Source organism: Emydura macquarii, unplaced genomic scaffold (assembly GCF_026122565.2).
Source record: "Emydura macquarii macquarii isolate MOO-44397 ecotype Brisbane River unplaced genomic scaffold, CSIRO-AGI_Emac_v2 contig_1263, whole genome shotgun sequence".
Taxonomy (NCBI): domain Eukaryota; kingdom Metazoa; phylum Chordata; order Testudines; family Chelidae; genus Emydura; species Emydura macquarii.
This window is the reverse complement of record NW_027131400.1, coordinates 9,347,260-9,360,071: the sequence shown is the minus strand read 5'-3', so window position 1 is coordinate 9,360,071 and position 12,812 is coordinate 9,347,260. Positions and strand designations below refer to the sequence as shown.

The 12,812-nt window shown below is 50.0% G+C and overlaps 1 protein-coding gene across 6 annotated transcripts in view; it reads left to right on the top strand.

Moving 5' to 3' along the window:
• Positions 1–12,812, top strand: part of SUGCT (succinyl-CoA:glutarate-CoA transferase) — a 430,017-nt gene that overhangs the window by 187,138 nt on the left and 230,067 nt on the right. For all 6 annotated transcript variants that reach the window (XM_067550388.1, XM_067550389.1, XM_067550393.1 and 3 more), the window contains exon 11: positions 1,298–1,395. In XM_067550388.1, coding sequence (XP_067406489.1) covers positions 1,298–1,395 — 98 coding nt within the window. The remainder of the gene's footprint in view (positions 1–1,297; positions 1,396–12,812) is intronic.

Here is a 12,812-nt window from a genome sequence, read left to right as displayed (position 1 = left end):
GACAGGATGAATTGCAAATAAAAAGATAACTGCTGGTACTTGTGTTCATCGCTCACGTGAACAGTCATTCACTCAGAGCTGGACTAAGACCACACCTTATTCATATATGCAACTGAACAGTCATCAAATGATAATAACTTTTGGTCACTGCCATTCTAGGATAGATTGCTAGAGATTAAAGATTAGAGACCAGATCTAGAGATAGCAACACCATCCAAGGGTCAATTTTGTTATGGTAATAGATATGAGGCACCTTTGAAAATATTGATTAAGTTTATGTGACAATAGCTTGCAATGGCCTGGTGGAACCGGGTTAAGCAAACTATTTCTCTCTCTCTCTCCCCCTCTCTATAAGCAAGACAGAGAGAACTCAAATGATCCTTCTCTTTTTAGGAATTCTCCCTTTCCCTGTATAATGATACAGGATTTGTTTTGATTTTGTCTTGTGGAAATCAATCAACCCATAACTAACATCCATCTAAAACAAATGCTGGGGTTAATAGAGATATTATAGGTCTTGATAGCCCATATGGCCGCCTTCTTTCCTATTAATGCTCTTATAAAACCACCAGACTCTTGTTGCCACATTTTTAAAAGTTCTTTTTCAGTTTAATTCCACTTTGTCTGTGCATGATAGTTAAGTTTCCAACATGTCAGGTGGGAGTTACTTTTAGAAGATATATTTCTCTTTTTTGTGAAGTTTACACCATTTCACTAAATAACGATGAAGAAAAAATGGAGACCTCAGAAGAAAATACCTCTGTCCTTTTAATAGAAACCACTGAAATGGGGGCAGGGGGAATCCCTTAGACATAGCATTTCCCCAATCTCCAGAATTATCAGTCACAATCAGCATATCTTTCTCTGTGTTTCTTTGATATTTAAGTCAGTGTAGCAAAATCCTACAGATCTGACTCTTTTTACATCTGTGTCCATGTGTCTGTCTCTCTACTCCTTCCCCACTCTGTCCATAGTTACTTGCAATCTTTGTAATGTACTAGAATGTTTAATCCCAGCACCTAGAGACACTGTTAATAGAAAAAGCAATGGACTGGGATTTTGGATTCCAGTTCTGTTCCCATCTCTTCTTCAACTTGCTCATGACATTGGATAGATAATGTTTCCTCTCTTCTCTTAATTTCCTTGAGTTTTTTTTATTAAAAAAAGGTTAACTTTCTAAACACCATCTCTTTAAGTTATCTTATGATCCTGTGAATGTGCTTGGTTGCACAACTAGTCTTTACATTTACCTTCTAAATTGTTTTTAATTCACTGTATTTTTGTTTTCATTCATTAGATCCTGAATTTGCTTGAAGTTAGTAAAGATTCTAGATATAAAACAAACAAACTCCGAGTGCAGAACAGGAAAGAACTTACTGAAACATTAACAGCCCGGTAAGTTTATTAAAAAGGAAAATATTACTGTACATTAATCAACATGGTAATGTGCAAAATATTGATATTTTAAGGCTGGAGCATGTGTCGGTCCCTATAATTCTGTATTATCCAAATTATCCAAGATTATATGTGCTCTAGAAAACCTGCTGCTAGATGTTTACCCTTTCCACTTTACCTGGTTGCTGTATATCTGGGTACCACCTATATATATATATATTTTTTGGGGGGGGGGAGGGGGGGGGAGGGTGTAATGAAATGGAATTACCTTTCACTCATGGGATGCTAAAGAACATTTAAAGATCTATTCTGTCCATTTGCATTCTGTGGAAGCTTCCGACCCTTCCTTCCCTATTCTCACTCCTGCCTAACTACTGAGAGACAAAGTAACTTCCCTTCTGAACTGAAAGTAAAAGAAGACATTCCTTTCCAATACCATTGGAAGGTGTGCTATTTCCTTAATTCCTTTAGTCCAGACCCCCCCCAGAAACAACTGAGGGTTGCATCCCCCACTAGCTCTAAAAAAGGTGAGCATGTGTACCTGAAGGTTCAAATTCTATATTCCCCTCTGTAGAGCCACAAGACTAGTTTGGGGCTCTCCGTTTAAACACTATCTTTTTCTATATAACTATGTCACAGGGTATAGTTCTCACCACCAGACTGGCACCTCCTTTTGGTTGTTCTGGGTGTTAGCTCGAAGTCTGTATTCACAGTCTGCACACAAGCACTTTGTCTCTGCTTCTGCTTACGGCTCCTCTCTCAGCGTCTTTTCTCAACTCAACCCTCCTGCTAGGTCTTTGTCTGTGCAGCAGGGGGGAGGAAAGAGGAGGTATTTCTCTGTCCAGCAGTCCAGCCACTTTTCTAATGGTGAGTGTGGGGGACCTGGCCCTCCCCCTACTACTCTGGACCCAACCTAGGGACTCTATAACTAGCAGCATCCTGCTGCTCCTCTGTAACCTCATTCAAATGCCACTCTCTTTCCCTGGGCTGCTTCCCCATGACCCCAGCACCTTCTTTGCCTTGTCTCAGGGCCTCAGCTGCCCAGTCCCAGGAGCCAGCCCCTGCTCTGTCCAAGGTGCTTACCGTTGTCTCAACCCTCCAGGGACACAAACCTTACTCCCTAGGCTCCCAGCAGCAAATGACCTACTCTGCCGTGCAGCTCCCTTTTATATGGACCTGCTGGGTCCTGATTGGCTCTTCTTCACGACCCCTCTTCTATTGGCTGACTCCCACACAGCCTCCCTTTCGTGACTCTCACTGCTCAATCTCAAGTTGAGATACCTATGCAGCAGGGTATGAATGGCACATCAATCACAGCAGTCTCTGATAATCACACCCTGAAAGGGTCAAGAATTTATGATGTGATAGACCGTTATCTAAGTGTGCCGTCAATCCTCCTCTACCCACTGTCTGTCATTGTAATGAATATAATGGATGGGGCTCACTTAGACCATTCCACAATACAGTCTTGGTGTAAATCTGAAGGGATTGAATATCCTAATAAATACCATCAAGACGAGAGGAATTCAGCTATCTCATAATGCTTTTTTTGCTTAAATGAGGAACAGGCTGATGCACATCTTCATGTACAATACTTAAGCTGTGTGTGTGTAGCCATATGAACTGATAGGGAGGAACTCATTCTCAGCCATACTGATGGGAGAGGATGCCAAGTTCTGCAAATGGTGGGTGTATCATCCCGTCACAACTTTACCACTTTCCAGGAAGATCAAGTACAACATTTTGACATCTGATTTGAGCCAAAAATTCACTGCTCAGTATAAATAGTTTCTCAAGGAAACTATGGTAATTATGTGTTTCACAAGTGGAGAAAACTTCTTACACCTCTTTGCCACAAAAGAGAAGATGGAAGTTCTTTGATTCTGTTGGAGAGGTTGCAAAGATTCTGGCTGTCCTTCTCTTGGACTAGAGTCAGGACACACTTTGTGTCTTCCCTCCAGTCTCTGATCATCAGAGAGATCAAACAGCACAGAGTTCGTGCAGTGTTAATAGTTTCCACTTGGTTCACTGATTCTCGATCTCAGGCTTCATTGGTCTGCCACATCTCCTGTCACAAGGCCAAAGTCATGGTACTCTGATATTATAGTGATATGGCCTCTGTAAGTATTTAAATAGGCTCTTCATCCAGATTCAGTATTTCTATTTTGGGTGGACTGGATCATGGCCTGTTGTCAAGTTCCCATTTGGGCAGTTCCCAGGAAGTTTAACGTATCTCACTTGTAACCTTCATTGGGAGAGACTTCTGACTCCAAGTGGAAGAAATTTTTCCTTGTGTTCTAATGAGCACCATCATCTCTTAGCTTCCACAGTCTCTTTAAGTTTGAACTATTTGTTACCACTAAAGCACCCTGAATAGAGTACTGTCAAAGTCCATCTGGCAGCCATATCTTCTGAAAACACAAGTATTTTGTAAATCCATCTGGCAGCCATATCAGCTTCAGTGTAAAGATTTTCAACCTGTGCACATTCTTTCATGAGACAACAGTAAAGAATCACAAAAAGAGTCATGAGTACTGAACAAGATATGTTAATAGAATGAGGAAGACGATATTATCCCTAAAGCTACTTTGCCTGCCTGTCTGTATGTCTTTCTCCTTCACTTCAGAACTTCTGCCCAAAACTTTCTTTAGCGCCTCTTCTGCTTGGGTTCCTGGTAAAGTTTAAAAGAAAAAGCACGAATATCACTACATTGTCCGTCACTAATATGTTTTTGAAAAGGACTAGTTCATGTTTTCTCACCTATTTGTGAACCACTGCTTTCTCGGGACTTAATTTTAGTGCTTCCAAAGCTGACGGAATCACTGTTTCACAAAGATATGTAAGGTTGTAACCTAGAGTTCAGTTCATACCTTTAATCTCAACATGAATAGCTTTCCCTGGTGGCTAGATCTCTGGTAGTCAGTTTGGTAGTGCTGTTCTGCCATCTTTGTTTAATTGCTAATCCTCACACAAGTTTCTTAAATGGATTGTTGCTGGTAGCTACTCTTGAATGTAGACTCTAAAGGCACTTGAAGAAGAAAGAAGGCTAACATTCAAAGTACACTTGTTTTTTGAGTAGATTCCTAGCATAAATTCATACTTCCCACCTGCCTTCCTGACATCTCTTTTTCCATTGAATTCAGGTTAAATTGAAAGGAACTGAGGTAGAGTTGGGACTGTATGGCTTCTTATAGAACTGCACAATGAATGTTTGGTTCCATGAGAGGTCATGTGTGCAGCCCCAAGCATTGTTGCTTTCTAGAATCTACCTTGTTTGATTTGGCACTGAAGGCACATGTGTCTTCCTAAGGAGGGTGGATCTGTGTTGACAGTCTACTAAAGGAAAACAGCTGATTAACCTTTCTTTTTTGTTAATAGGTGTTTCATTCCTTCAGATGTCTCTGTTGAATGCCAAAAGATCCTCATGTTTGGTTGCAATTTCATTTCTCAGGTTGTTTCATCAACTTTTTGTTGTTTTTATCTCTTTGTGTGACAGTATCTCACATTCAGTAATTAAAGAGAGTAACTCCAATGCAGGTATTTTCCCATCACCCTCCATGGTAAAGATGGATGCAAAGAAAAGAACAATATTCTGTGCAATCTCTGTATCCTCTTTAATTTCCCACATTACATGTGGTGAAAGTAGTGGACCCACTGATTCTCCTGAAAGTTTCCTACTTGTGGTCTGCTTACAGCAAGTATTTTCTTATTCATTTTTATATCCTTAGATATTAAGTCATCAGATGATCTCATTGCTGTCTCAGTTACTGTTTTACATCTTGCCGGCCAAAGTTTATGTCCCGTTTTATGTCTACACTATGAGCTTAAAGGTGTCAGGCAGGTTTGGGCTTGGCATGGCTAAGGTATGCCACCGCGGCTATGCTACTATTTATGCATACGCTAGCTCTCATTGAGCTACCGTGAGTATGTGTACAGAGGCTGGGGAATCACACCCCTAGCTCATAGTGTAGATGTAGTCTGAGGCTGAATGTCCATGTAATTTATGTGCAAGTACAGCTGTTGCCTGTACACACACACACTTCCAGTGTAGATGCCTCCAATAGTACTTCATTATGTCACATTATTGTGAATTCATCAGGGATTCAGTGTCAATACACTGATTGTAACAAATGTCTTAGGCTTTCTTGTGGAAGTCCCTGTTTTGCCATATACATTCCATAGAATCTTTGCTATTGGATAGTTCTCTCTTCGAGTGATTGCTCATATGCATTCCAACAGAGGTGAGTGCGCGCCCCGTGCATGAGTCTCCGGAAGCTTTTTTGCCCTAGCAACCCCCGCAGGGTCGGCTCCGGCGCCCCCTGGAGTGCCGCGCTCATGTCGCGGTATATATGGCGCCGCCGACCCCGCGGGTCCCCAGTTCCTTCTTTCCGCCCGTGACGGTAGCTGGAACGCTAGTGCCCTTGCTATACATGCAAGTAGCAACCCTTGTTTTTATGTAAATAGTTAAATAATAGTTAGATAGTTGTTAATAGTAAGATAGATTGAAAATAGAGTTATAGTTAAGGACTTTCGCCCTTCGGGGCAGGCACAGCCATGCCGGGATCCACTGGATTCAAAGCCTGCGTGGCGTGCATGAAGGCCTTCCCAGTCAGCGACCCCCATGACAGGTGCCTTCGCTGCCTGGGAGAACTGCATCGCAAAGAGCGCTGCAAAATATGCAAAGCCTTCAAGCCACGGACACAAAAAGAACGCGATGCCCGCTTGAAGGCTATGTTAATGGAGTCAGCGCTTCGCCCCGACTCCGAGCCCTCCAGATCGCCGGCGGCACCGAGTGTCTCGTCGGTGCAGAGTGCCCCGCCGGCACCGACCACATCGGCACCGACCAAGACGGCACCGACCAAGACGGCACCGACGAAAAAGAAACGGCCCAAGGCCGTACTCATGGACTCCCCCCAGCGACCGGAACGGCTGGGGGCGATTCAGGAGATGCCCCAGCCCCGTGCCATGGACTTGTCGGCACTGGCATCTCCTCGCAGGGAGCCTCCCCCGACCCCGGGGGGTGGGGTAGTGCCCCTGCAGGGACTGTCGACGCCGGAGGTGTTTGCGGCTTCTCGTGCCCTCATGGGCATGCCCACGCCTCCGTCCCCCCCTCGGCCGAGGGTTCCGGGAATTGCGTCTCGGGGTAAACCTGCGCTGGGTTATCCCGGTGGGTAGCAGAGACGGCAGGAGAGGTCTCCCCCCAGACGGTCAAGGAGGGACAGCGACAGCTCCCCTCCTAGCTCTGACCATGGGTCGTTGAGCCCCTCGGCACCGCGCCGGCTAGGGCGGTCCCGAGACGCCGGCAGGAGGCATCACAGTTCAGCCTCCGAGGGTTCCCGATCCTTAGAATCCCGGCGCCGATCACCAGCTCATGCCCCGGCACCGGCATCTACGGCACCGAAAGAGCATTCTGGGGGCCGCAGTCCGGTGCGCTCACCCACCAGCGGCCGGCACCGATCTCGGCGGAGATCCCGCTCACCCAGGCGCTCTACGCCTAGAGACACTCGGCACCGGTCCCGTTCCCGGCACCGGTCTGATTCCCCGAGGCACACCCGGCACCGGTCTCGCTCACCAGCTTCCCGGCACCGGTCCCGTTCCCCAAAGTGAAGCCGACGCCGCTCTCCATCTCCGCTCTCGGTACGGAGCAGAGGGCGACGCTCCCGATCCCCAACAAGGAGCCCGGCGCGGGTCCCGGTGGCCGAACGCAAGTCCCGGCACCGGTATAGATCCCCGGGGCAAACTCCGCAGCGGAGCAGGGAGACGCGTCGGGAGACCCCTAGCCCTGTCGGCACCGTGGCTCAGAGCGCTTCGGTACCGGCAGAGGCCCCAGACTCCGGTCGCCGGACAAGCACTAGCCGGGATCGAAGGGGCTCCAGATCACTGTCACATAGCCCGGGACGGGCTCCGGCACCGCAGCACACGGCACCGACCGTTACGGCACCGCACCACAAAGAGCTCACGCCAAGGCGCCGCTCCAGGTCTCCACCTTATAAAAAACGCCAGGCCAAATCGAGGGCGTACAGAAGGCATTCTTCCTCTTTCTCCAGCCGCTCCCCACCATACCGGCGTCATCAACATCGCCGGGACCACTCCAGGTCATCTAGGAGTACTTCACGGGAGCGGGAAGATAGGAGCCGCGGATCCAGGAGACACGCGCACGGCCCCATCACCCAAGGGGTCTCCTCGGGCACGGCACCGGTACCGGTACAGCAGGGATCCTACCCGACACCGGGAGCGGTGCCGTCATGGCCACAGGGGCCTTGGCAATGGCCATATTGGCAATGGGCACCACAGCCCACACAGGGCACGGGCTCAGTACCCTCCATGGGACCTCAACCCGCACCCCCCTCGAAGCCAAGGGGACGAGGGGAACTCTTCAGAAGAAGAGTCTGATCCCTTGGAAGGCCCATCCACGAGGCCAATTCCTCAGTCTTCCTCTTCCTCCCCGCCAGAGACAACGGCGAGAGATCGGGGGACCCCGCTGCCGGACTTCAAAACCCACCAAGAGCTCCTCAAGCGTCTGGCAGAGAACTTAAAGCTGGACATCAAGGAGCTAGTAGAGGAGGAGGACCCCCTCTTTGGAGCTGTTGGCCCAGCAGGTCCGGCTAGGATCGCACTCCCGGTTCATGAGTGTGTGCTCAAACTGGTTAAGCCCCTCTGGGAGAACCCAGCCTCAGTGGCACCTACCTCTAAGACAGCAGAGAGGAAATATTACGTGCCACTGCAAGGGTTTGAGTACTTGTTTAATCACCCATCCCCAGGGAGCCTGGTTGTGGACGCTGTAAATCAGCGGGACAGGCAGGGGACACATGCAAATACTCCCAAAAATAAAGAGAGTAAGAAACTTGATCTCTTTGGGAGAAAGGTATATTCTACAGCAGCACTGCAGCTCTGTATGGCCAATTATCAAGCGCTGCTAGGGCGTTACACACTGAACCTGTGGTCCTCACTCCAGAGGTTTCTCCAAGGTCTGCCCCAGGACATGTTGGCAGACTTTACTACACTGGTCCAGGAGGGCTCCTTGGTTGCCAATGCTGCCCTTCAATCGGCTAGCGATGCCACGGACGCAGCGGGGAGGGCTATGGCCTCGGGCATAGTTATGCGCAGGGCATCCTGGTTACAGTCCTCCGGACTCTCGCCTGAAGTGCAGCAGGCCATTCAGGACTTGCCCTTTACGGGAACTGGCCTCTTCTCTGAAAGAACGGATGAGAAGCTGCACGCGTTAAAGGATTCGAGAGCCACCTTGAAATCCCTGGGTCTCTATGTGCCACAAGCAGCTAGGAGGCAGGGTCGACCACGCCCCCTAGGCAGCAGCAGCAGCAGCCTCCACCGAGACCACCCCCAAGACCCCCTCAGTCGAGACGGGGCAGGGATCGGTTCCGTCAAGGCAATCGTTGGGACCGCCAAGGCCCAGCTGGGGGCTCCCAGCAAGGGCCGCAAAAGGGTGCCAAGCAGCACTTTTGATGGGACGCCCGAGGGTGGCACCCCCCCCATCTCCTGGACTACTCGGACTTTCATGAACAGACTGTGTCCGTTCCTTCCCGAGTGGCAGAGCATAACCTCGGATCGCTGGGTACTGAGTATAATTCAAAGAGGTTATGCCCTGCAACTCTCTGCCTTCCCACCGGACCTTCCCCCTACCCCGTCCCTCTTCAGGGACCCCTCTCACGAGCAGCTCCTTATTCAGGAGGTGAATGCCCTCCTCCTCCTGGGGGCGGTGGAAGAGGTTCCTCTTCAGGAAAGAGGCAGGGGGTTCTATTCCCGGTATTTCCTTATCCCCAAGGCGAAGGGAGGCCTCAGGCCTATTCTGGACCTTCGACTTCTAAACAGGTTCATCAGACGCCTCAAGTTCCGCATGGTCTCCCTAGCCTCCATCATTCCCACACTAGATCCAGGAGATTGGTTTGCTGCCCTCGACCTACAGGATGCCTACTTTCATATTTCCATCCTCCCGGGCCACAGGCGTTTTCTACGATTTCAGGTAGCTGGTGGCCACTACCAGTTCTCGGCCCTACCCTTTGGCCTTTCTTCAGCTCCCAGGGTATTTACAAAATGTATGGCGGTGGTGATTGCCCACCTCCGCCGCAAGGGAGTTCAGATCTTCCCTTACCTAGACGACTGGCTAATCCGGGGCCGGTCCAGAGTCCATGTCCAGAACAGCCTGACACTAACTCGCACAATATGCGGCAGGCTGGGTCTGCTCATAAACGAGCAGAAGTCCACCCTCATACCAGTACAACGAATAGATTTTATAGGGGCCACTCTGGATGCAGTCCAAGCCAGGGCCTTCCTCCCCCAGCCCCGCTTCGAGGCAATGACTACCATCATAGACAATCTCCACAGGTCCCCCACAACCACGGCCAGGCACTGCCTTCAACTGTTGGGTCACATGGCGGCTTGCACCTATGTCGTGAGACTCGCTCGCCTCAAACTCAGACCCCTACAGGGGTGGTTGGCCTCTGTATACGCTCCGGCCAGGCACTCTCTCGGACGGGTAGTCACTGTCCCAATTTCGGTTCTGAGGTCATTAATTTGGTGGACGAACCCCATGGAAGTATTGAGAGGGGTCCCTTTGCAGAGTTGACACCCTCCATAACTCTGATTACGGACGCTTCGGATGTGGGTTGGGGGGCCCACATAAGCAGAGACCTCAGCACGCAGGGCCTCTGGTCGACGCAGGAACAAAAGCTCCACATCAATGTACGGGAGCTCCGAGCAGTCCACCTGGCCTGCAAGGTCTTCCTCAAATTCCTGAAGGGTCAGGTAGTTCAAGTCATGACAGACAACACTGCTGCCATGTTTTATATAAACAGGCAAGGGGGGGCTCGCTCATCGGCCCTCTGCCAGGAAGCGACGCAGTTGTGGGACCTTGCGGTGAGGCACAACTTTCATTTGTCTGCCTCTCACCTCCCTGGGGTCAGGAACGACGAGGCGGACCGCCTCAGCAGGTTGTTCTCACCCCGCCACGATTGGTCACTACACTGGGAGGTGACAACTTTTCTCTTCCGCAAGTGGGGTATTCCCCAACTAGATCTATTTGCATCGGCATCGAACAAGAAGTGTCTGAGGTTTTGCTCCCTCCGGGGGCGAGACCCGAACTCCATCTCAGACGCCTTCCTCATTCAGTGGACGGGGGCTCTCATGTATGCCTTTCCCCCCGTCCCACTGCTTCCCAAAGTACTCTTGAAAATAAAGAGAGACAGAGCCAATGTTATCGCCCCGGCGTGGCCGAGGCAATACTGGTACAGCCTCCTGTTGGACCTTTCTATAGCCACGCCGATACCACTTCCGAAACGCTACGACCTGCTCTCTCAGGACCGGGGTCGCCTGCTGCACCCAGACCTGGACTCCCTACACCTGACAGCATGGAGGCTTTGTGGTTGACGGAGGGAGAGAGGGCCTGTTCGGCGCAGGTCCAATTAGTCCTACTGGGTAGCAGGAAACAATCTACCCAGGTGGTGTACAAGGCGAAATGGAAGCGTTTCACGGTTTGGGCGGCCTCCAGGGGTGTCCCGCCCGATTGTTCACCCATTCAGGCGATTCTCGAGTATCTCCTCCACTTAAAGTCGTTGGGTTTGGCATTGGCCTCCCTCAGGGTACACCTAGCGGCCATTTCGGCCTTCCACGAACCACTGGAAGGAAGGTCGATCTTCTCACACCCTATGTCCATTAGGTTCCTCAAGGGGATAGAGAGGCTATATCCGCAGGTCCGTGACCCGGTGCCTCTGTGGGATCTAAACCTGGTCCTCTCCAGGTTGACAGGACCCCCTTCGAGCCTATGGCTACATGCCCTTTGCTCGTCCTCTCCTGGAAGGTAGCCTTCCTCGTGGCCATCACATCGGCCAGGCGGGTATCCGAAATCAGAGCACTAACCTCGGAACCCCCATACACAGTTTTCTATAGTGACAAAGTGCGACTGAGACCCCACCCAGCCTTTTTACCTAAGGTGGTGTCTCAGTTCCACTATAACCAGGATATCTTCCTCCCCGTGTTCTTTCCCAAACCGCACGGTTCGGAGGAGGATCGGAGATGGCACTCGCTGGACGTCAGAAGAGCCCTGGCCTTCTACATTGAGAGAACCAAGCCGTTCCGGAAGTCTACGCAGCTGTTTGTGGCAGTGGCGGACCGGATGAAGGGCTCACCTGTCTCCACCCAGCGCATCTCCACCTGGATCACCGCGTGTATCAAAACCTGCTACGAGCTGGCGAAGGTGCGACTCCCAGGTCCAATCACCGCACATTCTACCAGAGCCCAGGCCTCATCCGCGGCCTTTCTGGAACGAGTGCCCCTGCAGGACATCTGCAGAGCAGCGACCTGGTCTTCGGTACACACCTTTACGTCCCACTACGCCATCGTGCAGCAGGCAAGAGAGGACGCAAGCGTGGGCAGAGCCGTGTTGAGAAGGGCTGCTCGCCAATGACTCCTACCCACCTCCAAAGGTATGGCTAATTAATCACCTCTGTTGGAATGCATATGAGCAATCACTCGAAGAGAGAAAACAGGGTTACTTACCAGTAACTGTTGTTCTTCGAGATGTGTTGCTCATATCCATTCCAAACCCACCCTCCGTCCCCGCTGTCGGAGTCGGCAGAAAGAAGGGACTGGGGACCCGCGGGGTCGGCGGTGCCATATATACCGCGACATGAGCGCGGCACTCCAGGGGGCGCCGGAGCCGACCCTGCGGGGGTTGCTAGGGCAAAAAAGCTTCCGGAGACTCGTGCACGGGGCGCGCACTCACCTCTGTTGGAATGGATATGAGCAACACATCTCGAAGAACAACAGTTACTGGTAAGTAACCCTGTTTTATTTGTAGAATGGCTAAGTTTGATATGGTAAGTATTTGAAAAGTAGGTTCATGAAGAGTTAAGTAAACAGGTCTTGTTCATCAGTGCTGGAAAATTTCAACCCAGAGAGGCCTTCCATTTATGTTTAAAAAACAAAGAGAATCTTTATGAAAAGAAAATCAGTTCATCATGATATGGGCTCCCACAGCAATCACTAAACAAATTCTCATCATCTGGAAAGTTAAAATATTACAGACTTAGAATCAGAACTGTTAGGTCTGGAATGTACCCGTAGTAGCATATGCATTGTAACACTATGCTTTTAAGCTTCTAGTCACCTCAGTCTTAATCCTGCACACCACAGCTGTGGAATGTTGCATATAAAAGTGCAAGGGGGAAAGAAATGAGCACAGGAAGGAAGTACAGAGGAACATGATCCTCCATTAATGAGTGATTTGCGTAATTATTCCGACCTAGTAACCAGATGGGAGCACCTGGGAGAGAAGTGCATATTGAAGTGCCTCATTTGCATGTTGAAGAGAGTACTTAAGATCACATCTGAAGTGACACACCCGTTTTCTGCAAACATCCCATCCCACCCCCCCCTTTTTTTTTACCATTTGATCTTGAGAG